The sequence below is a fragment of the Pogoniulus pusillus genome, chromosome 2, assembly GCF_015220805.1.
Source record: "Pogoniulus pusillus isolate bPogPus1 chromosome 2, bPogPus1.pri, whole genome shotgun sequence".
Lineage (NCBI taxonomy): Eukaryota > Metazoa > Chordata > Aves > Piciformes > Lybiidae > Pogoniulus > Pogoniulus pusillus.
In genome coordinates, this window is record NC_087265.1 from 43,988,519 (window position 1) to 44,014,356 (window position 25,838).

Consider the following 25,838-nt stretch of genomic DNA (forward strand, 5'->3'; position numbering starts at 1 on the left):
TGGATATATTTATATGAAAAAAAATCTTAGAGTGCTTACTATTTTGGCATTTCTTGCTGGCTTAGCAGATGTTTTAAGTTGGTTTATGTCAAAGATAATGAGTTATCACTTCTCAAAATATTTCAGGGCGAAACGTGCTTCACGTGGACGTTCACATGCCTTCTGGTTTCATTTACTGGTGTGACTTCAGTAGTACAGTCTCTTCTCAGAATGCAATACGTAGAATTAAACCTGATGGTTCTTATTTTAGAAATGTTATTACAAACGGAATAGGACGAAATGGGATCCGTGGCATTGCGATTGACTGGGTAGCAGGTAAGCGCAGCTGAATTTAGGGGAATGTCATGCTTTACAGACTGGAAAATTTTCAGAGTAACAGAAAGCAATCCTAGTGGAACTATTTTGAATGGAAGTCCTTTGTAGATGACACCAAGCTAGGAGCAGGTGTTGATCCGTTGGAAGGTAGGAGAGCCCTGCAGAGGGACCTGGACAGGCTGGATGGGTGGGCAGAGGCCAATGGGATGAGATTTAACAAGGCCAAGTGCAGGATTCTGCACTTTGGCCACAACAACCCCAAGCAGCACTGCAGGCTGGGGACTGAGTGGCTGGAGAGCAGCCAGGAGGAAAGGGACCTGGGGGTACTGATAGATAGTAAGCTGAAGATGAGCCAGCAGTGTGCCCAGGTGGCCATGAGAGCCAATGGCATCCTGGCCTGCATCAGGAGCAGTGTGGCCAGTAGGACAAGGGAGGTTATTCTTCCCCTGTACTCAGCACTGGTCAGGCCACACCTTGAGTCCTGTGTCCAGTTCTGGGCCCCTCAATTCAAGGGAGATGTTGAGGTGCTGGAACATGTCCAGAGAAGGGCAACAAAGCTGGTGAGGGGCCTGGAGCACAAATCCTATGAGGAGAGGTTGAGGGAGCTGGGGTTGTTTAGCCTGGAAAAGAGGAGGCTCAGGGGTGATCTTATTACTGTCTACAACTACCTGAAGGGGCATTGTAGCCAGGTGGGGGGTGGCCTCTTCTCCCAGGCAACCAGCAACAGAACAAGGGGACACAGTCTCAAGTTGTGCCGGGGTAGGTCTAGGCTGGATATTAGGAAGAAGTTCTTCACAGAGAGAGTGATTTCCCATTGGAATGGGCTGCCCAGGGAGGTGGTGGAGGCACCGTCCATGGGAGTCTTCAAGAAAAGACTGGATGAGGCACTTAGTGCCATGGTCTAGTTGATTGGTTAGGGCTGGGTGATAGGTTGGACTGGCTGATCTTGGAGGTCTCTTCCAACCTGGTTGATTCTATGTGGATTCTATGATTCTAGCTTATGTGTCTGTGGACTGGAAGTAATGTTCATGTATAATGTGTAAAAATTAATGCTTATCAGAACAGGTGAATAGAACCTTTTCTCTCATGATGCTTTTATATTCTCTCTCTCTCTTGTCTGTGTATTCATAGAACCTATTACTAGACTTTAGTACCATAGTGAAGAATATATACGAGAGAAGTGTGCACAGGATGTAGAATCATAGAATCAGTCAGGGTTGGAAGGGATCACTCTCTCTGTGAAGAACTTCCTCCTAACATCCAGCCTATACTTACCCCCAGCACAACTTGAGACTGTGCCCCTTGTTCTATTGCTGGTTGCCTGGGAGAAGAGACCAACCCCCACCTGGCTACAACATCCCTTCAATTAGTTGTAGACAGCAATGAGGTCACCCCTGAGCCTCCTCTTCTCCAGGCTAAACACCTCCAGCTCCCTCAGTCTCTCCTCATAGGCTTTGTGTTCAATGAGGATTTAGAAGATAAAATTGTCAGTTTGGGTATCTTATTTCTAATTCCCTAAAGTGTAGGCAAATACCTTATGCTTCCAGTTACCGAGTTGTTTATGGATGTTCATGTTATAGTTTAGTATTGTATCAGCTCATGTTTCTCAAGTGTTGATGCTATGTCTTAATGTTTGGTGCTTTTTTCTGCCTTTTTGTTTTGTTTTTGTTTAAATACAGGAAACCTTTATTTTACAAATGCATTCCTGACAGAGACTTTTGTAGAAGTTTTGCGTTTAAACACAACTTACCGCCGCGTTCTGCTTAAAACTACCACAGATATGCCAAGGCACATAGTAGTTGACCCGAAAAACAGGTATCTGTTCTGGGCAGATTACGGACAAAATCCCAAGATTGAACGTGCATTTCTTGACTGCACCAACAGAACAATTCTTGTGTCTGAGGGTATTGTTACACCTCGTGGGTTGGCCGTAGATCACAGCAACGGCTACATTTACTGGGTGGATGACTCCTTAGATATGATTGCAAGAATTCAGCCTGACGGTGGTGACGTTGAAATCGTTCGTTATGGCAGTCGCTATCCAACGCCTTATGGTATCACTGTCTTTGGAAATTCTATCATCTGGGTGGATCGGAACCTGAAAAAGATCTTCCAAGCCAGCAAGGAGCCAGGCAATACTGATCAGCCAACAGTAATACGAGACAACATTAATTGGCTAAGGGATGTTACCATTTACAACAGCAATTTCCAGTCACGTTCACCCCTTGACGTCAACAACAATCCTTGTTTGAGCAATAATGGAGGTTGTTCTCATCTGTGTTTTGCCCTGCCTGATGTGCAGACACCCAAATGTGGCTGTGCCTTTGGAACACTAGACAGTGATGGCAAGAGATGTTCCATTTCAACTGACAATTACCTGATTTTTGCTCTTGAGAATGCACTCAGAAGTATCCACCTAGATCCTGAAAATCACAGTCCTCCCTTCCGCACACTCAATGTGTTAAGAACTGCAGTGGCTCTGGATTTTGACAGCATAAACAAACGAATCTATTTTACACAAAGTTATCCTTCGAGGACAGGAAGAATCAGTTATGTTAGTATTTACCCAGGAGTTAGCTCTCCAACTGTAATTGCATCTGGTAAGTGCTCTGAAATGTGATACAAACTATTTGGATATTGAAAAAAATAGATTACAGCACCTATCACTAGTTCAGTGGATATTTTTCTGCTAGTAGTCAAAGTAGACTATTTGATCCACATAGCTAATGAAATGCTCCTTTTGATTATTCTTCTTTCCGAGATTCGTATTTCATCTTGATCCCAGTGAAATGGAAAGATAAAACTGGTTAAATCTTATCATGTGCATAAAATGGTATGTTCAAGGCAGGATTGGATGTGGCACTTGGTGCCATGGTCTAGCCTTGAGCTCTGTGGTAAAGGGTTGGACTTGATGATCTGTGAGGTCTCTTCCAACCCTGATAATACTGTGATACTGTGATAGATAGTAAATTAATTTTATGGGCCAGGGGATGATTCCTGCTTCTTGGAGAATAGTAACCAGAACTTAAGTTTATGTAAGGAAAAGGACTTTGCAACCCTACTGCATGCACAGGACTGCCTGAGTCCTAAGTGTCAGTTCTTCAGTTTCTTAAATGAGCTAATGTGCATTGATCCCCATGGCATTTCCAAGAGATCTTTAGTGTTACTATATTATGATAGGTGAAAAGTATTGCATTATCTCAAGAAACTGTGCTAAACTTGTGTGTATTTGCTTGTATGTCTCTAAGACCTGGGTACTCCAGATGGCATAGCCTTTGACTGGATCAGCAATAGAGTTTACTACAGCGACTATCTCAATCAGACGATCAGTTCAATGGCTGTGGACGGATCTAACCGCACAGTGATTGCCCGGGTTCCACGACCAAGAGCCATTGTTTTAGATCCCTGCAGAGGGTATGTCTTGCACTTTGTGTATTTTATTTTGACTTCAGGTGAAATTGCAGTTTAGGCTTAGAGAATTCTTATTCTGAGGCCTAAATTCCAGTTTTATCTAACCATCCTAGGTCAGATCTTTAGGATGAAATTTTCTAAGCTGATGTCAGTCTCAAAAATGTCAAGTTTATTTTCTAAGATTTTTGTAACTCTTTTGTATGTGTACTGCATGAAGCTCTATTTGATGTTGGAGCCAGATACTAGGAGTAAATGGCAACAGTGCTCAAAGAAGGTGTTTCTCAAGCAACTAAACATCCTTTATATGCTGTGCAAGGCAGAAAAAGAGTATTTTTTGAGACCAAAACTTCTTCAAGCATTGGCCACTGGAATGGGCTGCCCGGGGAGGTGGTGGAGTCACCGTCCCTGGGGCAGTACAAGGCAAGGTTGGATGTGGCACTTGGTGCCATGGTCTAGCCTTGAGCTCTGTGGTAAAGGGTTGGACTTGATGATCTGTGAGGTCTCTTCCAACCCTGATGATACTGTGTGTGTGTGATATAACATCATGATAATCAGATAGCACTGTCAAGAGACCTTTATTTACAGTCTTATGATCTTTCCCTTTTTCTGCTGTACGTCATGAGGCCTCACAAGAATTCTTGTTTCACTATCAAAATATTCAATGAGAAATTGGGGGCTTTACTATATTATATTTCATTCCTAATTATACTCTATTTCAAATGGAAAAAAAAATATGACTCATTTTACTGGACTCTCATGGGAGCTGGGAAAACTTCTGAAATCACTCCAGTGGACCCCAGCTATCCCTGCTAGAAGATTCCCTTGTCAGTGTGGGCCAAAACAGAGCAAGAAGCTGTTTTCCACAATTCAATGAGATGCCAGGTTGGGAATATCCTCAGCAAATTAGAGATTTATGAGCTTTATTTGCTGAAAACATACTGTTATAATCATGTGATTGACAGGTATATGTACTGGACTGACTGGAGTTCGAATGCAAAGATAGAACGAGCTACACTTGGAGGAAACTTCAGAACACCTATTGTGAGCACTAATTTGGTATGGCCAAATGGGCTTACTCTGGACTATGAAGAGCAGCAGCTATACTGGGCTGATGCAAATCTGTAAGTATTGACAACATATTTGTTAGTTTCAGTGTATTTATTTTCTTAACTAGATCTATTATTTATTTTCCCTCATTTAAAAAACTTTTATTCTTTTCCAGCATTTCAGTTGAATTTGTTACTTTGTGTTACAGCATATTAAGAGTTACTTAATAGCAATGCAATGTCCAGTTGTAAGATTGATGTGGACCTATTGTGCCATACAGAGTTTTGTTATGCCATGATGTAGATGTAGTCCAGTGCTTTATGACATTTGTACCCTCTGGCATTTTGTTCATCTTATGTGCAACTCAAGACTTCTCAAGTGTCTTCTCTAACAAATGGAATCCCAATGGACATTTTACATCATTCATTGCTCATGATTAATGCCTATCACCTGTGAAATATGGCATGATATTCTTGCTGTTACCTACCAGACAGAACTCTACACTTCAGTTTATGCCACCAGAATTTCTACTGTCAGCAGAAAAGCTTTCAAATGTAATTTAGTTTGTATCCTTCCAAATTCACTCATAGTCTCAGAGAAATCTGTGTAGCAATCATACAGAGTCCCTCTAGTTCCTTCAGCATAGCAGATTTTTGCCAGGCTTATCCTTTGCTATGACAGAAAAATGACATCTGTAATGTAATAACTGTTATGGTCTGCATCTCTGTTGGCTCTTGTGGGAGAAGGACATTCTTACTTGAATGCACCTGTGTGCAGGAGAGCAGGGCATCTGTAATGAGAACCCCTATTTTAAGGGAAATTCAGGATGTTGAATGAGACATCTTTTCTCTTTCAAACCCTAGTTAATGGAGATAGGGGAGCATACACTTAAACAATATGAAGCCTTTTTTGTTCTGGCTTTCATGTGGAGGGCCTTTACCCCTTCAGATTCTGTTTCATCTTCTCACATGTATATGAAATGCAGCTTTTTCCTTTATCCTAGTGGTGATGAGTGAGGCAAGCTGTTCAGTTCTTGTAAATGTTTATCTGCTTATTTTCACTCATTGGCTGTTTGTGTTCTTCAGCCCACACTGGTAGTCTAGCAAATGCCTTAAATACAATTGGCAATAATTAAATATTGTTTCTAGTAGAGTCTTAAACACACAGTTGCTTTGAGGCTAGATAAAACAAGTTTAAGTGATATTCTTACTGCTAATGCTAACTTGTTGGAGTTTCTGTGAGGACTCTAATGTAGCATGACCCAAAGGATAGAGCTTCTGCTTGGTGTCTCCAACAACATTTGGCCCTTCTAGCTTCACAGGCAAGAGATATTGGCCACACACTGATGAACAGGGAGAGAAGCTGCTAGCTACTGGATATCTTGTCTTCAGGCCCACAGCCTTCTTATCCTACTCTCCAAAGAGCCATTCTAGGATTCTTAATAATAGCTCCTTCTCAGAAGTGTATGCGTGAAAGATGCCACAGCCTCTTAGAGAATTGTTCTGTTCCAGTGATGTTGCATAAACACCACTCCACTTCTTAGGCATTATGGCTTTATCCATATACATACACACCACTCTACATCTGCCTACTCTTTAGAGATGAGTATTAAGGGCAGTGCAGTTGAACAATGCTATACTTGATGGAGCAGAGACATCTGAAGTGGTTTCTTTCTGTCACTAAATGATTGGCAGCCTTACCACGTAAGCATTACAGTGTGACTTAACAGCAAGATGCTGGGAGCTGGAAGCAAGGAACAGCTTTTATCCATGCTCTTTACTATCTTTAGTACTTGTTGACAGTACCTCATCTAATTTGCAGCATTTCCTTATGTCTTAATGTTTTTCTGCCAAGCTCTTTCTCTTCCTTTGACTAACCCCATGTAATACTTGTTAATCCTTTTTATTTTATCCTCATTGCAAATAACTTTTGAGCATCCTCAATTTTCTCTTTTCTCATGCTTTCTTCCTGCATGGTCTGCCTACCTCAAACAGAAATCTTTGTGGTAAAAGGAACCTCTAGGATTTATCATGGTTTTGTAAACAATGCTTACAAATAATATCCTTGCATGAATACTGCATTTTGAGTCTCCTGGCAGCAGCATGTCTTGTGCTTTCCCACTGACCTTTGCTGAAGTGGTCATTCAGGGTGAGAACGACTGAAGGGGAGAAGCAGCAGTGAAATGGTTGTGGGTCAGTAGCACTGTCTGTGTGAGTAGAGAATGTTTTACATACAGCAAAACATGTCTATCACAGAACTTGGAGATGAATTCGGATTTTCTGGGCCTCCTGGGAATCTTGTTTGGCGGAGTTTTGTTTATTATTACAAGTGCTGTTCCTAAGCTAGAATCAAAACTGCTAAGAAGAACTGCTAAACATACCCTGTGTTTTTGTGGTTGTTAGATATTTTATGTGTTGTAGGTATTACATATTAGGGCTGATTTTGCCTCCTGTATTCTTCTGTGAGAAATAGCAGGAAATGTACATTTACAGTCTAGTGATTTTGTTTGTATTTCCTTGCTGTGTAAATTTGAATCTGCAGAAGATAAAACTGAAATGAAAACGTGTCCCATTTCATGGAGTTGTTGGTTTTCTCCTGGTACAAGAAGTTGTTAATATCATACTCATTCAAAAAATGTATTATCCATGAAGTTTTTGGCATTGCTTTCAGTAACATAGTTGTTTAAACATATTCTATATTCAGTCCAGTTACTTCCAGTACCTTATTGTGACAGATTGTTACAGAGCTGCTACTCTGCATCACTATTGAAGTCACAGTTTAGAAAATTTGGGTTTTTAAACTTATGAAAGCACCCTATATATTAGTGCACATTACTGAAATGGTGGATACTAGTTGCTAGACAAATTAGGGCACAGCTTTAGACACGTAGGTTAAAAGACTTCTTGCCTTTTAAGAAGAAATAATGTCTTTGTTATTTTAGGCAGAAGATTGAGCGCTGCACCCTCACTGGTACAAATCGTGAGGTAATTGTTAGCACTGCTCTGCATCCGTTTGCAATGACACTGTTTGATCAGCACATATATTGGACAGACTGGAACACACGAAGCATTTACCGAGCTAATAAGTATGATGGTTCAGATCAGATAGTAATGATCATGAATCTTCCACAAAGACCAATGGATATTCATGTTTGGGCAAAAAGTAAGCAGCAGCAGTGTACCAACCCTTGCAACCAGTTCAATGGTGGCTGCAGTCACATTTGTGCGCCAGGTATGTTCTTATGCTTAGTGGCTGTAAGCTTTTAGTGTTGCATGTATTTGAATTTAGGCTCGAGGTGAGGAGAAAGTTCTTCACTGAGAGAGTGATTGGATACTGGAATGGGCTGCCCAAGGAGGTAGTGGAGTCATCGTCCCTGGAGCTGTTCAAGGCAAGATTGGACGTGGCACTTGGTGCCATGGTCTAGCCTTGAGCTCTGTGGTAAAGGGTTGGACTTGATGATCTATGAGGTCTCTTCCAACCTTGATGATACTGTGATACTGTGAATTCATGGTGTAAAAAGTTTAGTCACATGGGAACCACTGAAATATTTCTTAGAGTTCCTAGCACTGAAATATTTCTTGGTGTTCCTAAATGTTTAATATTTATTTTACTTATAAATACAATCCAAATTATTGCCTTCCAAGGTCATGGTATTTTGCCAGTGCACCTGAGGATTGCATCTGAGAATTCTCACAAATGGGTTTTAAAGGGTTTGCATATGGTTACCTGAGATAAAAGTCTGGTTAAGTCACTACTTCTATCTAAGCAGATAGACCCTAGAGAGTTTGTGAGAATTTCATTGCCTTTTCCAGTATTACAGCTGTGAGCAATTTCATAAGAACCTTATTTAAAGCATCTTTTTTTTTTCTTCCCCCCATCCCCTTGATTCTACTGTCAAACATGAATTTAGGTCCAGCTGGTGCGGAGTGTCAGTGCCCCTCTGAAGGTCGCTGGTATTTGGCCAATAATAACAAGCACTGTATTGTGGATAATGGTACCAGGTGTGATACTGGTTTCTTCACTTGCCTGAATGGGCACTGTATCTCTGAGAGATGGAAATGCGACAATGACAATGACTGTGGTGATGGCAGTGATGAGTTGGAAAGTGTGTGTGGTAAGCATCTGAAATAACTGCATGAGGAAGGGATGTGTACTCTGACACTTTTGTGGCTTTATGATCATAGATCATAAAGCAGGCTTGGGAAGTGTGGGATGGAAGAGCAGACAGTGAGGTCGATTAGGAACTGATTACAAGATAGAGTTCAAAGAGTGGTGACCAATGGTGCTAGGTCCAGCTGGAGAGCTGTAACCAGTGGAGTCTCTCAGGGATCCATGCTGGGTCCAGTCCTATTCAACACCCTCATCAATGACATTTATGAGAGGACAGAGTGTCTGCTCAGCAGGTTTGCTGATGACACCAAACTGGGGGGCTTGGCTGATACAACTGCCTCCAGCAAGACCTGGACAGACTGGAGAGCTGGGCACAGAGGAACCAAATGAAGTTCAACAAGGACAAGTGCAGAGTCCTGTGCCTGGGGAGGAATAATGAACTGCACCAGTACAGACTGGGAGGTGATTTGCTGGAGAGCAGCTCTGTGGAGAGGGACCTGAGGGTCCTGGTGGATAACAAATTAACACAGCAATGTGCCCTTGTGGCCAAGAGGGCCAATAGGATGTTGGGGTGTATTAAGAAGAGTGTGTCCAGCAGATCAAGGGAGCTTCTCCTTCCCCTCTATTCTGCCCTGGTGAGAAACCATCTTGAATACTGCCTTCAGTTTTGGGCTCTCCAGTTTAAGAGGGACAGGAATCTGCTGGAGAGGGTCCAGAAGAGGGCTAGGAGGATGATTAGGGGACTGGAGTGTTGTGGAGGCAGGGAATTAATGTGGCCGAGTCAGGAATATATATAAAATAGGAATTATTTTATTTTCCTGAAACCTGACCCCCAAAACTATATACAGAAATTAATTTAGTTTAATTAGCAGACTCAATTTCATTGAGAATGTCTTACAAAGGATACTATAGGTAACTTTGGCTATTTTAGAAGTCAGGAAGTGGAGAAAGCTAAGCTTTCCCCACTATTAATTAGGCTGAGCAGGAAAGTTATACTGCTCACGGGTGAGTTAGGCTGGCTGAGAGAAAGGGCAGTCCAGATGCTTGTCAGCTCTCTCTCTTTCAAAAGACATCTGAGGCTCATTAGGCTTATTAAGCTTTCACACAGGGTGCTTATGTTGGGGAGCTGTCCTAACCAGGGATGATCAGGTCCTTCAGAAGCTTGTCCTTCACAGCACCAGGGGACTCTCTGCAGGAGCTATCTAGGCAGGGACAACTCTAAGGCGGGAACCCCAAGGCAGGAAGTACCCCAATATTTATACCTTTCCTAGACAAGGAGTCAATTTACCATTTCCTAGGCACGAAGACCACAGCTAATCACCAGCCTGATTCCAGTGCGGGCATCTGCACGGGTCACTCCTTGTGCCAGAAGGACCCTTTGCTCCCCCTCTTCATGCCTGCAGGGCAGGATGGGGAAAAGAGTTTTTTCACACCTTTCTACTCCCATTCAAATCACAGAGAGAGAGGACTTTGGGGCATCCAGGGCTCCAGGACATGGAGGACATGCCCTATGAGGAGAGGCTGAGTGACCTGGGACATTTTAGTGTGGAGAAGACTGAGAGGGGATTTAATAAATGTTTATAAACATCTGAGTGCTGGTCAGGAGAGGGGGAGCAGGCTCTGCTCACTTGCTCCCTGTGATAGGACAAGGAGCAGTGGGTGTAAGTTGCAGCACAAGAGATTCCACCTCAACAAAAGGGAGAACTTCTTTACTCTAAGGGTGCCAGAGCACTGGAACAGGCTCCCCAGAGAGGTTGTGGACTCTCCTCTGGAGACTTTCAAGGCCTGTCTGGATGCATTCCTCTGTGATCTGTGCTAGATTGTGTGGTCCTGCTGTGGCAGGGGGGTTGGACTGGATGATCTTCTTGCGTCCCTTCCAACCCCTAACAGCCCGTGATCCTGTGTGATAGATCTTATGGGTGTAGTTTGGAAATGATCCCTTCCTTGCTCACAGCATTGAGGTCTGAAAGGCTACTGCTTTGCTGTAGAACCCAAAAGCCCTGTAGCATTGAGTTTTTATTGTGTAGAGTCAATTTTTACTTTGTTTAATTCAAATATGTATTTTGCATTTCATGCAGTCCGTTTTGCAGCTGTGTTTGCCCTGGCAGGTAAAAATACTGCACTTTTACTTTTTATGTTGTCAGAGAACGTAGGTTATATTTGATCTGTGCATATTCTTTAAATTGATTTTTTTTTAAATCATGTTTTATTTCCTGCAGCTTTCCATACTTGTCAGCCAACAGCTTTTACCTGCGGTAATGGGCGATGTGTGCCTTATCATTACCGCTGTGATCACTACAACGACTGCGGAGATAACAGTGACGAGGCTGGATGCTTGTTCCGAACCTGTGACTCCCACACGGAATTTACTTGCAATAATGGTAGATGTATCTCTCTTCAGTATGTCTGCAATGGAGTAAACAACTGTTATGATAATGGCACATCAGATGAGAGAAATTGCCGTAAGTTTATGCTGTTTAACCACTGCCTGTCTCAGCCTGATTCTTTAAATTGAAGGAGTGGCAAATATGTTTGTGTGTGTGGAAAAAAAAGGGCAAAGAGGATAAATGATTTCTTTATTTACATTGTGCTTTCACCTTGAGTACTGTGTCCAGTTCTGGGCCCCTCAATTCAAGAAAGATGTTGAGGTGCTGAAACATGTCCAGAGAAGGGCAACAAAGCTGGTGAGAGGTCTGGAGCACAAATCCTATGAGGAGAGGTTGAGGGAGCTGGGCCTGTTTAGCCTGGAGAAGAAGAGGCTCAGGGGTGATCTTATTACTGTCTACAACTACCTGAAGGGGCATTGTAGCCAGGTGGGGGGTGGCCTCTTCTCCCAGGCAACCAGCAATAGAACAAGGGGACACAGTCTCAAGTTGTGCCAGGGTAGGTATAGGCTGGATGTTAGGAGGAAGTTCTTCACAGAGAGAGTGATTGGCATTGGAATGGGCTGCCCAGGGAGGTGGTGGAGGCACCATCCCTGGGGGTCTTCAAGAAAAGACTGGATGAGGCACTTAGTGCCATGGTCTAGTTGACTGGGTAGGGCTGGGTGATAGGTTGGACTGGATGATCTTGGAGGTCTCTTCCAACCTGGTTGATTCTATGATTCTATGTTATTTGAAGCAAATAGGATTGTTAAAAGATATTCTGGAGCATCTCAGGATATTACACAATAGCTGTGGCTTTAAATGGTTTGCCTTGATGCAACAAATGTGCATGCAGTGCTTAATGTTGGGTCTTGTGAGTAATCCCATTTACTTCAAAGAGGATTACTTCGTATGAATGAGATGCTACAGGGTGTATATTTTTTCAGGATTATGCTGGAGCTTGATGGTGGGTTTTAACTTCATGTCATGCTATATTAATTATACTAGATTTAATGATCAGCAATATATTCTAACTCTTACGTGGACATGACTTATTTATTCTGTTTAAAAGTATATGCCACATAGCTCTCAAAAAATTATCAGTTACATTTGTTTGTCTTAAGATGTAAACTGTGATCAGTTCAATATCGACTGCTATGGCAGTTAATCACACTAACCATGTCTTTGCACTACTGAATATGAGCCAGCGGTGTGCCCAGGTGGCCGAGAGAGCCAGTAGCATCCTGGCCTGTATCAGGAACAGTGTGGCCAGTAGGACAAGGAAGGTTATTCTTCCTCTCTCCTCAACACTGGTCAGGCCACACCTTGAGTCCTGTGTCCAGTTCTGGGCTCCTCAATTCAAGAGAGATGTTGAGATACTGGAACAAGTCCAGAGAAGGGGCCCAGAACTGAACACAGTACTCAAGGTGTGGTCTAACCAGTGCAGAGTACAGGGGCAGAATAACCTCCCTGCTCCTGCTGACCACACCATTTCTGATGCAGGCCAGGATGCTCCATCAGTTTCCCTGGCACTGAGGTCAGGCTGACGGGTCTGTAGTTCCCGGGTTCCTCCATCCGACCCTTCTTGTGGATGGGGATCACGTTGGCCCTTTGGACACAGAATAACCAATCAGAATGGCAGTTGGCCAAACCTGACCATATCAGGTAAAGCTGTAGGCTTGCTTTACCCAAATTGGGGAAAAGCATAGGCCTTGCACAAGCAAAGTGTGTGTACGTTGTTTATCACTGGACTCTGGGCAGGCCAGAGTCCTCAGACTTAGTGGCTCTAGATTCTTTTGTCGTCTTCTCTGCGCTTGCTTCTATCATGGAGCAGAAAAACATGCCTGGGCAAGCCAGGACTTGTGTTCAGCCTATTTTGGGCCTATCAAGCCTACCACAACACAAGTGAGTGGCATCATCCTCTCTTTCAATGAGATACAGGGGAACAATGTTAGAAAAAGCTCTAAAGAATTTTGCATTTTATTTTCCCCTCCTTGAAGCGGACCGCACGTGCCAGTCTGGCTTTACAAAGTGCCAAAGCACAAACATTTGCATTCCTCGAACGTATCTGTGTGATGGTGATAATGACTGTGGAGATATGAGTGACGAGAGCCCTACTCACTGTGGTAAGTTACTAGGGCCTTGGTTCCTTTTCTTGCACATCAGTGATTTATTCCACTGCTCTTTACCATGGACATAACTCCTCCGCTTCTCCAAACTTCTTCTCTTGTAATACCCAGGAGTTATAAGGTATATGCATTGCATTATTAGCTCTCAATGATCTAGATTATATTTTTATCTAATAAAAAAGATTCAAACTTTTTTTCAGCATTTTTATACAGCATTTGAGGGATCATTCCTTTTACTTATTCTTCTCTGTATCCTTTATGATTTTACAAGGTAATTGGCATTTGTGTTATAGAGAGTTGCCTTCTTCTGGAACTTCAATTATAGAGTGTTTTTCACAGAATCACAGAATGTTAGGGGCTGGATGGGACTTTGATAGATCATCCAGTCCAACTCCCCTGTCAGAGCAGGATCACTTATACCAGATCACACTGGAATGCATCTAGGTGGGTCTTGAATATCTCCAGAGAGGGAGTCTCCACACCCGCCCTGGGCAGCCTGTCTTTCTATTAACATGAAATTGTATATGGTCTTAATTACAATTTCTTTTACCTCTTTCTTGTAGCTATGTGGATCTGTTGGAGGGTAGGAGAGCCCTGCAGAGGGACTTTGACAAGCTGTATGGGTGGGCAGAGGCCAGTGGGATTGTGGGATCAGATTTAGCAAGGCTAAGTGCAAGCTTCTACACTTTGGCCACAACAACCCCAAGCAGCACTACTGGCTGGGGACAGAGTGGTTGGAGAGTAGCCAGGAAGAAAGGGACATGGGGGTCTGGTACATAGTAGCTGAACATGAGCCAGCAGTGTGGCCAAGAGAGCCAATGGCATGCTGGCTTGTATCAGGAAGAGTGTGGCCAGTAGGACAAGGAAGATTCTTGTTCCCCTGTACTGAGCACTGGTCAGGCCACACTTTGAGTCCTGTGTCCAGTTCTGGACTCCTCAATTCAAGAGAGATGTTGAGATACTGGAACGTTTTCAGAGAAGGGCAATGAAGCTGGTGAGAGGCCTGGAGCACAGCCCTGTGAGAAGAGGCTGAGGGAGCTGGGGGTGTGCAGCCTGCAGAAGGGGAAGCTTAGGGGTGACCTCAATGCTATCTACAACTACCTGAAGGGAGGCTGTAGCCAAGTGGGGGTTGGTCTCTTCTCCCAGGCAACCTGCAACAGAACAAGGGGACACAGTCTCAAGTTGTGGTGGGGGAAGTCTAGGCTGGATGTTAGGAGGAAGTTCTTCACACAGAGAGTGATTGGCATTGGAATGGGCTGCCCAGGGAGGTGGTGGAGTTACCGTTGCTGGAGGTGTCAAAAAACCCTGGATGAGGCACTTAGTGCCATGGTCTGGTTGATTGGCAAGGGCTGAGTGATATGTTGGACTGGATGATCTTGGAGGTCTCTTCCAACCTTGTTGATTCATTGATTCTATGTATACTTTAGCATGTGGCTCATTATTTGTTGTAGCTTCCAGTTAGTGTATAAAAAGCACCTAGTTTTCAATCATCAGCCTTACTTACAAAACACCTTATCTTTTCTGGTACAGACATTTGCATTAGGTAGTAAGATAGTACTTTTTCCATATGAAATGTTTTCAGTGGGTTTGTGAAACATAATAGATATATTTGGATAATGATTGATTTTTAGTATTACCCAAGTGGATAGTTTTGCTTTCACTCCTTTTCCTACAGGTTACCTTGAATTCATTATGTCACACTTTTCCTAAAATAAGGATTCAAATTTTCTAGTCAGAACATGGTAACTTTTATCTATGGACACCTAGATGTCAAAAATATGTGTCTATATATACAGACACAGTGAGTCTTCTGCTGCTGCTGAAAGGTGTACTTTGGCCTTTCTACAGTTACATGTCCCAATAGCACTGATGAACTACTTAAATTGAAAAGTGGTGAAGGGTAAGAAAGGGGGAGAGAGAAGAGAAGAATGGGAGATGAAAGAAGCCCCAGGACATTAATGAGAAATATGTTAATTGCCTTTTGCTTTCCATCATTAAAGGCATATAAATGAGCAAGTTGAAAGGTCTGACTGGGTCATTTTTGGTATCTTGAAAGCATCAGATGATACATGAAAGTGTCAGTAACTACTGAGGAAGTTATCAAGCCTACTATACATGCTGGGATCAATGGTCTCAGATAAAGTGCAGAAGGAAAATTTGCAGAGTGCTTGACTAGAACTACTATTCAGTGTTACAGTTTGTTCTTAAGTGACATTAAGAAAACATTCCTACCTGCAAGTGAAGAAAAATCAGTGGGAGAAAAAGGGAAGTTTTGTCTAAAATGAGATAACACTCACTGCACGTTTTGATTCCTGGTAAAGCACAGAGTCTGCTACCGCCTCATTTGGGCACTGGAGATGTGAAAATATTGAACTGTGGTCACTTCCTTATGCACAAATTTCCATTATAAATATAGAAAATATTTACAGTGGCTGCATACAATCCAATTTTCAGGGCAAAGTCTGTCTACTTATTAGCTGATACATATATCCAAGGAGAGAACTAAGCCCTTTTTTGGCATACGGAAACCACGCTAGTTTGTAGAATGACCTCTTTGCAGATAGGCTGTGAAAAGACATCCTTCCTAGCATAATTTTTTCTCTTTCTTTTTTGGGGTCTGTAATATTTTTGCTTAACATGGACTCAAAAGCAGCTTAAAACAAGTTGGAAAGGTAACAGAAAGAAAGAAGTCATACATAGGTTTTTTCTTGCAGTCTCACTGACTTGCACAAATAATGAGTTTCGTTGTACATCGGGACGTTGCATTCCTGCTCATTGGTACTGTGATCAAGGAATAGACTGTGCAGATGGCTCTGATGAACCTGCTTCTTGTGGTAAGTTTCCAGTCAGAAGATACAAGAAGATAGGTTACGGGAAAGCTGTAGTTTCTCTTGTACACAGAAGCTTGAATCCATACTGGATGGAAAATTAATGTCTTCTGAGTTTTATTCACTGACTCTAAATAATCTGAGTCTTAAATACTTTATAACAATACTTAAATACTTACTATTCAAGTCTTAAATACTTAAAGCAGTGTATCTGATAGGAAAGCTTTTAATTGCCACAGTTATTTGCTCTAATTACGCTTAATGTGTACCTTCCTGGATTTTGTTAAGACTGTTGGTAGTAAATCCAGTGACAAAAAGTAGCAAGTATAATGATGCTGTTCTGAATGTAAACCCAAATCTCTTGCTGTGCTGAACTGCACGTGCAATATTGCAGTTGAGGGGAAAAAAGGAATGTGGAACATTGTTGATGCAGTGTGAGGTAGAGTATCATAGTAGTACAATAGGAAAATCCCTTGTGTATCATAGAAACTGGTTGTAATAAGCAGCAGAGGAGGGAATAAGATGAGAAGAAGTAGTCCCCAGGGAGGAATAGAATGATCTAACTGAAGTAACTGAGTATACATTACAGCATAGTTGTTATCCTCACTGTAAAAGTTGGCATAACACAAAGCAGAACAGAGTCTTCTGTGATTTAAGCAGGACTGATAACTCACTTTGCACATTACTGAAGTTGCACTTTCAGCTTAGGAAAATATGTTGCAGCTTTTATCATAACTATCCTACACTTAAGCTTCTATTTTACATCTCAGTACCATGAGATTCTCCCTAAAATACTCTCCTCAGTAGATTTTCATGGCAGTGCAGCTCAGTTTACCAAGCATTTTTGTTTTCAAGTGCCCCAAGTGCGGACTTGTTCAAGCATCCAGTTCACATGTGATGATGGCAGATGTATTCCAGCAACATGGGTCTGTGATGGTGATAATGATTGTGGGGATATGAGTGATGAGGATCAAAGACATAACTGTGGTAAGTAGTTAATGCAAATAGATACTGCACTTTCTTTGTCCTGCAGGCATTTTTGGTGGGTTCTTCAGTTGTTTTCTAAACTCCCACCCTCTGTCAATTTTTCTATCCATAAAGCTGCACATCAAGCATGAGGTACATTCTTCCTTGTCCTGGTTTCAGCTAGGATAGTTAATTTTCTTCCTAGTAGCTGGTACACTGCTGTGGTTTGGGTTTAGCATGAGAATAATCCTGATAACACACTGATGTTTTAGTTGTTGTGCAGCAGTGCTTACACCACGTTTGAGGACTTTCCAGCTTCTCATACTGCCCTGCCAATGAGTAGACTGGGAATGTACAAGAAGCTGGAAGGGTACACAAAAGGAACAGCTGACTCAAAATGACCACAGGGAATATTCCACACCTTATGACATCATGCTCAGCATATAAACTAGATGGAAAGCTGTGGGGAGCCACAGCCTGGAAACAGGCTGGACATTGGTTGGATGGTGATGAGTAATTGTTTCTCATTTGCATCCCTTGTTTTATTAGCTTTTATATTTCTGTATTTGCATTCTTTTAGTTTTTATTGCATTTCTTCTTAGTATAATTATTACTGTAGTATTTTGATTATTAAACTGTTCTCATGTCAGCCCATGAGTATTCTTAGTTTTAACTATCTAGGTCTCCCATATCACACTGAGTAGGTGAGTGGGGGAAATAAGTGAGCACCTGTGTGGTGCTTAGTGGACAGCTGAGATTAAATCACAATATTCCTGTACCTTCAGTTTCATTAAACTGAATTTAAAGTGGAATATTTTACTTCTACTACTGAAAGAATGTTCTCATTTTGCAGTTATTCTTTTTTAAATTGAGTTCAAATGGAGACATAATTAAGCTTGCTTGTTTGTATGCTCTAGGAAGCAATAGCAGCTTCAGCAGAGATCCTCCTCAACTATCACATGTTGCATCTTGTGCATATTAGCAGCCACGTGGTTATGACATCATTTCTTTTAACATTTAACAAGCAAAATAAGTGTGGATATTTAGAGAGTGAGCAAAGGGAAGAAGTTCACCAAGCCTGGTATTGTTCCTTGATCCTTTTAAAAGCAGCTCCACACACTTGCAGTTTTTGTCCTTTTTGGCTACAGTAGTGTTCCTTCTGTTTGGTCCCTGGAGCCCAGAATACTCTGCAGAGAGCACATGATAGCTCCCAGAAAATCTGGCCAGACATGAGAAAAGCTTATGCTGCAAATCCAACAACAGCAAGAGTTCTGCACATGCCAGCATCGCCAAAGGAATCCTGAATTGCTCTGGCTACCAGTCAGCTTCCATGAAGAGCAATGCTCAGTGAAATCAGTGGGAATATGTATGAGCTTTGTGTATGAGAGGATACAGTGGTGCAGCAGAGCATGGCTCTGTTGTGGGATAATAGGTGGATATCCAGGGTGTGTGTGGCAAGGGGCTGGGGACAGAGTATAACTTGGTGTGTCAGTTAACATGCTCTACTTCCAGCAAACCGCAACTGTACTGCAGCAGAGTTCACATGTGTCAACAATCGACCTCCTCTCAGGAGGTGCATTCCTCGGGCATGGGTCTGTGATGGCGACGCTGACTGCGCCGATGCATTTGACGAACACCAGAACTGCACCCGGAGATCCTGCACAGAAAATGAATTCAGTTGCAGCAATGGCTTGTGCGTCCGAAGCACCTACAGGTTCGTAACTCCTTGAGCTGCTGCAGACAGTCTCAAGATTTGCTTAAAGTGAAAGTGCTAATTCAACTGTTTTTTTTTTTATGCTGTTTAGCTGCCAAGTCTAGTTGACTGGATAGGGCTGGGGGATAGGTTGGACTGGATGATCTTGGAGGTCTCTTCCAACCTGCTTGATTCTATGATTCTATGAAACTATCTGCTCTGCATTTATGCATAAGTTTTAACCTGAAAATGCTCTGTAAGTCTCTATGTTGATATCCCCAGTGCTCACCATTAGCATTCGATCTGTTTTAGCATGCCTAGTAATCTCTCCTAGGATTATTCTGTTCAGTTCATAATACACACACGGAATATGAGCAAGACTCATAAGATCAGGCTATAAAATATGAACCCGATTTCTGAAAGTCTTCTACACTGGGACCACCAATATCTGTCCTTCTTTGGAAACTAGGAGAGTGTATCTATCCATATTTGAAAATTGTGCTGATTTTTCCTCAGGTGTGACAGGAGGAATGACTGTGGTGACAGCAGTGATGAAAGGGGATGCATCTATGAACCATGTCAACAGCACCAGTTTACTTGTCAAAATGGACGCTGCATTTCCAAGGCCTACATCTGTGATGGGGATAATGACTGTGGTGATGAATCTGATGAGCTGGAACATCTGTGTAGCACACCGGAAGCGACTTGCCCTCCTCATCATTTTAAGTGTGACAATGGAAACTGCATCGAAATGGTTGAAGTCTGCAATCGGTTGGACGATTGCTTAGATAATAGCGATGAAAAAGGATGTGGTATGTGTGGATTTATTTGTACTGTTGTATTAACGTGCTCAGGCAGCTTTCAAGAAATGGACACTAATTACAGTCATATCTCTTCCATAGTTGTCTCTCAGAAGGATTATAAAAAATGTATATACCTGATTTTATGTTTTCATTATATCATCATTATTCTATACTGTTTTAGCAAATAGTGAAAACCAGCTAACTATATACACTGAATATAGTTTATACATTGTTATTTATTGCCCTAATATTTCCAAAATACATCATTCACAAGTGTGGGTTTTGTGCTCAGTGTGTTTGATGACAGACCTCCAAGGGGCTAGATTAGATTAGATTGGATTCTTCTCCTTGCTTCATTATTACTGCAGCCTAGATTCATTATTCAGTGTTTTCAGAGAGACAGTACATTAGAAAGTGACTTCATTACATTCATTGCTGTTTCCTTAAATACAACTCCTTTCCTTCCCCAGGTATAAATGAATGCAGTGACCCTTCAATCAGTGGATGTGATCATGACTGTACAGACACATATACAAGTTTCTACTGTTCTTGTCATCCTGGTTACAAACTTATGTCTGATAAACGAACTTGTGATGATATTGATGAGTGCAATGAAACTCCATCAGTATGTAGCCAGATTTGTGAGAACACAGCTGGCTCCTACATCTGTAAGTGTGCCCCAGGCTATATCCGGGAGCCCGATGGAAAAAGCTGCCGGCAAAATAGTAATATCTCCCCATACCTTATTTTTAGCAACCGTTACTATCTGAGAAATCTCACAGCAGATGGCCAGGCTTACTCTCTCATTTTGCAAGGACTGAGAAATGTGGTGGCACTGGACTTTGACAGGGTGGAAAAGAGGTTGTACTGGATTGATGTGGGGAGGAAGGTCATTGAACGAATGTTCCTAAATGGAACAAATAAGGAAGCAGTGATAAGTGATGATGTGCCCAATGGAGAAGGTATCGCTGTTGACTGGGTTGGCAGGTAAGAAAGTACATTTTTTGTCTTTGTAGGCTACTAAGGAAATGTGTGAGGGGGTGTGTCTTAGGGTTTTTCTCCCACGTTGTATGAAATTCCCAATGAGTGCTGAAATTGCTTTGGATGGAAGATGGAGTCTAATACAACGGCTCTAGAGCTGTTTGTCTAATCCATTATGGAACACTTTTGTTTAATTGCTCTTGTATCTAGTGTACCAAAGCTGTAGAAGTGTTGCTCTCTCATCAGTAATAAAGCAATGGGTATGACTCTTGGGGAAGGCTTATTAGGAAACTGTTAGTGAACAGATTAAGCAAGCAGGCAGGTGGGATGCTACATGTGGCTATGGGGTAGAGATTCTGAGCTTAGGATCTTTATTCCTTTGCTCACAGTTGTGGGAGTTGGAAAGCAGGCTTCACTTCATGCATAAGCACTATGTTACAATAACTAACTAGATTACTAGTAAGTAATAATAAATGTCATTGAGGTTTAGCTCCTGTAGCAATTTGAAGAGCATGTTTCTTGAAAAGCTCTTGAAAAGTACATCCTTAACTGACACTCAAACTATGGGATCCACATAATTTGCTGTAAAGAAGGATGGTATAAGGGTGAGGTAATTGGAAAGCAGTTTGCATTGTAGTAATTTTCGAGTTGCCTGCTATGGGTCAAAAAGAAGTCTAATTTACTCCCACAGTAAGGTATTCTTGGCTTGTTTTCATGATATTTTGCTTTCTGGGTACAATACTATCAGTATGAAAGCTGCAAAATAATGAGAATCATTCAAAAAGTCACATTTGGAACTTAAATGAGAGTGTTTATATGAATATGTCAATATAGTAGTTTTGATTTTTAAACTGCTGTCTCTAAATCGAGTGATGATTGATGTTACCTGCAGTTTCAAATGCTTTATGATTCATGAAGAGATGAGGAAGGGAAAAACCCTAATTTTAGCCAAACTAGTCCTGCTCTGTTACAAATACAGTTGTTGAATTATTTAGCTGCCATTAGCCATATCTTCAGTCAGTTTTTGTTTAGGTACTTCAGAAAAGCTGCAGGATGATGCAATAGTTGATAAGTTTGTTAATTTTCAGTAGAGGGATTGGACTGGAGGATACTGTGAGGTGCTGTTTGGGGAAGATTACCTCCTCTTCATCTCTTGTGGGAATAGTACTACTCAAGGTGGTGTAGAGAGATAGTATCTGTCAGACTGTTTCTGGAATGGCCCAGTTATTGCTGGAGCTGACCAGCTGTGCAGGCAATTTCAGAGTGGCCTGCTGTACCTCTACTTAAATTAAATTCCTTGTTTTGTTGCAGGCTTTTAAAAGCTGTTGCTTTAGCTTCCATGATTTCTTTGATTACAGATGTGTCTAATTCCTAGGCAAAGTAATAGAAGTGGTAGAAGTTTCTAGGTTAAATTTAAATTGGGCAGTAGGAGTTTACCAAGGAGAACTGGTAACTGTTCTGTGTGTTTGATGAGTGTAAAGGTGGCAGTGTGGAGCAGAATGATGATTTTCTCCAGTACTTTACAGCCCTGGTCACAGTTCATTTCACTAAACGTGTGTCTCTGCTAGCTGTTAGAGGAAGGGAAGAGAAGGAAGGTTTAAGAATTTGTAGGTAAATGGGGTATTATTGCTCAGCTGGGCAACTAAAAGTTTGAATTTGGCACCAGTAACTCTGGCTGGAGAAATAACAAGTATGAAAAAGAGGAGTCCAGAGCATGGTATAGAAGAGATATCAGTATAGTATGTGCATTCTGCCTTTACATTAGAGACACTGCTTCTAGGAGAAAAAAATGATTTACCAAAAGAAGTAAATAAGAGTGAACTAATTAACTCTAACCATTTCAGAAAGCTGTACTGGGTGGATGCCTACAAAGATTGTCTCTATGTCTCTGAACTTGATGGAAGGTTCCGAAAAAAACTGGTGGATCGGTGTGTGGATGCAAATAACACTTACTGCTTTCAGTACCCCAGAGCAATTGTTGTCCATCCAAAATATGGGTATGATATTTTGCTATTCCTTTCTTTTGCAGGTAGCTTTACACTGTCTTTGAAAACCTGAAATGGATTTTGGCTGCCCGCACTTAGATTTATGTGGCGTTAGATCTTAGCTGCAGGTTAGAAAAAGTAGTAGCCTGCCTTTTGTAGGTACATATGCAGGGCTGTCAGATGTCATTGAAAGTGAAATTTGGTGCCATGTAGACAAGGAATTTTTGACTGCAGGGCTTAAAAGCATTGGTAGAAGTGGTATGATAGAAGGGTATCATAGGTGGTAGGGCTGCCAGTTACATTCTTTGAAGACAATTATAATCATGCAGTCTTTTGCTGTAGCAGATAAAGTAGCAATATATTAAGCTCCTACTTATTTTCCTTAGTCTTTGCTTTAGTTCTGTTTCAGGAAATACTATATTTGATGTGTGGCTTTTAATATTTACTTCAGCTTATTTTTACTACAATCCTAACTAAAAGTATTTGCTTGAACAGACAGGTTTACTGGACAGACTGGGCAGATAGAGCCTATATTGGACGAGCAGGCATGGATGGCAAGGAGAAGATGGTGATTGTCTCTACAAAGTTAGAATGGCCCAATGGACTTACCATAGATTACACCAATGACAAGCTCTACTGGGCAGATGCTCATCTGAATTACATTGAGTATGTATGCAGGGAATAATGAAATAACTGAATAACTGCTTATGTCAGATTGCAGTGGTAGTGTGTATAGATGCTGTAAGCATTGTGGGTATTTTTAACTACTGACTATAGGAAACCAGAGTCCAAAAGTCTGGAGTAGTAGGCAATACAAATCACCAGATGACACAGTAGCCTAGCTTTTGTATGTGATTGGCATTGGAATGGGCTGCCCAGGGAGGTGATGGAGTCACTGTCCCTGGAGGTGTTGAAGAAAAGCCTGGATGAGACACTTAGTGTTATGGTCTAGTTGACTGGACAAGGCAGAGTGCTAGGTTGAACTGAATGATCTCAGAGGTCTCTTCAGCCTGCTTGATTCTATGATTATTAGCAGTCTGAACGGTCCATGCAAGCTTGTCCCCTATGTGGAAAAATAACTTGCTGTAAGGCAGTAAATGTTCAAGTTTTCATTGGGTGAGCTGATATGCATCTGTATGTATGAAGACTGGACTTCAGTGGATGTTCTTCTGTTCCATTTATTTGCATAAAATAACCTGGTTTACTTACCTGCATATCTTAAAATGGATTCACTGAGGAAAGTGCTCATTAGGCTATGAAGAAGCTGCCGTTCCACACTGAATAAACCTGGTCACCGGTAATGAGATACTGTAAGCAGATAATAATAAAGATACTAAGATGCTTTAGATATTTTCTGATTGTTTTTCACGTCTGTTTCTTTGGCTAGGTTCTCTGACCTGGATGGACATCATCGTCACACAGTATATGACGGGACTTTACCTCATCCATTTGCAATAACAATTTTTGAAGACACCATCTATTGGACTGACTGGAACACAAGGACAGTTGAAAAGGGAAATAAATATGATGGATCTGACAGGACTGTTCTTGTGAACACCACTCACAGGCCATTTGACATCCATGTTTACCATCCATACAGACAGCCATTTGGTGAGAAAACAGAATTAGATTTGCATAAAGTGGGTTGACAGTTATCCAGAGACTAATTATAAAGGGTCTTGTATGAATTCAGATTTGCTGGGAGGGATCAAATGCACTGAGTAAATGTAGATCCCTATTTCACAGTTATTAATTGCTCTTATATACCAGTGACATAAATGCATTATTTTGAATTGACTTCTAAAATGCCTTGGCTTAATAGCATACATTTCCTGTGTATGAAGTCATACATATTCCTCTCACCAATTGCCTACATATCTAAGTTTTAGTTTTCAAATTCCTGTATTTAACTTTTTATTACAGTATTAGAGGAGTCTGCTGTTGTAAATTGAGACCTTAGTGTACTTGGGAATGGGAAAATACAGTGATGTTTCTTCTTGTGTTTTACCAGTTAGTAACCCTTGTGGTGCCAACAATGGTGGTTGTTCCCATCTTTGCCTGATAAAGGCTGTTGGTCAAGGCTATTCCTGTTACTGTCCTGATAACTTTATGGTAGTGCAGTGTGGCAGTTCAGCCCACTACAGTAATGTTTCTTCTTGTGTTTTACCAGTTAATAACCCCTGTGGCACCAACAATGGTGGTTGTTCCCATCTTTGCCTGATAAAAGCTGGTGGTCAAGGCTATTCCTGTGAATGTCCTGATAACTTTATGATAGTGCAGTTGGGCAATACAGCCCACTGCCTTCCAATGTGCTCTAGCACCCAGTTTCTCTGTGCAGACACTGAGAGGTAAGTCCAGTGTTCACCATCTTTTTCAACGATTTTAGGGCTACCTTTTTAGGAATACCCTGCTCTAGGGTAGCGTGTCCCTGCCCATGGCAGGGGAGTTTGGAACTAGATGAGGGGGTGGCCTCTTCTCCCAGGCAACCAGCAATAGAACAAGGGGACACAGTCTCAAGTTGTGCCAGGGAAAGTATAGGCTGGATGTTAGGAGGAAGTTCTTCACAGAGAGAGTGATTGGCATTGGAATGGGCTGCCCAGGGAGGTGGTGGAGGCACCACCCTGGAAGTGTTGAAGAAAAGCCTGGATGAGGCACCTGGTGCCATGGTCTAGTTGACTGGATAGGGCTGGGTGCTCAGTTGGACTGGATGATCTTGGAGGTCTCTTCCAACCTGTTTGATTCTATAATTCTTTTGTGCTATAAAAGGATTGTTGCACATCTTTAGAAACACATCCTCAATAAAGAAAACACTGTTTTCTCTTTGTAGGTGTATTCCTATCTGGTGGAAATGTGATGGACAGAGGGACTGTCGAGATGGTTCTGATGAGCCCCCTACCTGTCCACACCGATACTGTCCTGTTGGTCAGTTCCAGTGTAATGATGGGAACTGCACAAGTCCACATTTCTTGTGCAATACCCAGCCAGACTGCCATGATAGATCAGATGAAGATCCTGTACTTTGTGGTATGTCATAACTAACCAGTTTAAGTGTTTTCCTAGTACGAAACATGTAAGTGACATATACGTTTTAGAATCATTATCCCTTTTGTACAGATGTAAAGGTGTGGCAGACAGAAGCAGTCTTTTCTAGTCTTGCACCTGCTAGAGCAATTCAACTCAGTGCAAACGTGGGGTAAAAGAGAGCAA

General features: G+C 41.9%; 1 protein-coding gene across 1 annotated transcript in view; it reads left to right on the plus strand.

The window, feature by feature from the left end:
• The window catches only part of LRP2 (LDL receptor related protein 2), a 140,800-nt gene that overhangs the window by 79,544 nt on the left and 35,418 nt on the right, over positions 1 to 25,838 (plus strand). Inside the window, exons 39-56 of the mRNA XM_064166097.1 lie at positions 127 to 315; positions 1,995 to 2,915; positions 3,564 to 3,729; positions 4,689 to 4,847; positions 7,715 to 8,004; positions 8,684 to 8,887; positions 11,103 to 11,345; positions 13,247 to 13,372; positions 16,090 to 16,209; positions 17,059 to 17,190; positions 18,682 to 18,883; positions 19,379 to 19,674; positions 20,136 to 20,652; positions 22,491 to 22,643; positions 23,127 to 23,297; positions 24,019 to 24,242; positions 24,802 to 24,979; positions 25,459 to 25,655. Of these exons, the coding sequence (XP_064022167.1) occupies positions 127 to 315; positions 1,995 to 2,915; positions 3,564 to 3,729; positions 4,689 to 4,847; positions 7,715 to 8,004; positions 8,684 to 8,887; positions 11,103 to 11,345; positions 13,247 to 13,372; positions 16,090 to 16,209; positions 17,059 to 17,190; positions 18,682 to 18,883; positions 19,379 to 19,674; positions 20,136 to 20,652; positions 22,491 to 22,643; positions 23,127 to 23,297; positions 24,019 to 24,242; positions 24,802 to 24,979; positions 25,459 to 25,655 (4,488 nt within the window). The remainder of the gene's footprint in view (positions 1 to 126; positions 316 to 1,994; positions 2,916 to 3,563; positions 3,730 to 4,688; positions 4,848 to 7,714; positions 8,005 to 8,683; positions 8,888 to 11,102; positions 11,346 to 13,246; positions 13,373 to 16,089; positions 16,210 to 17,058; positions 17,191 to 18,681; positions 18,884 to 19,378; positions 19,675 to 20,135; positions 20,653 to 22,490; positions 22,644 to 23,126; positions 23,298 to 24,018; positions 24,243 to 24,801; positions 24,980 to 25,458; positions 25,656 to 25,838) is intronic.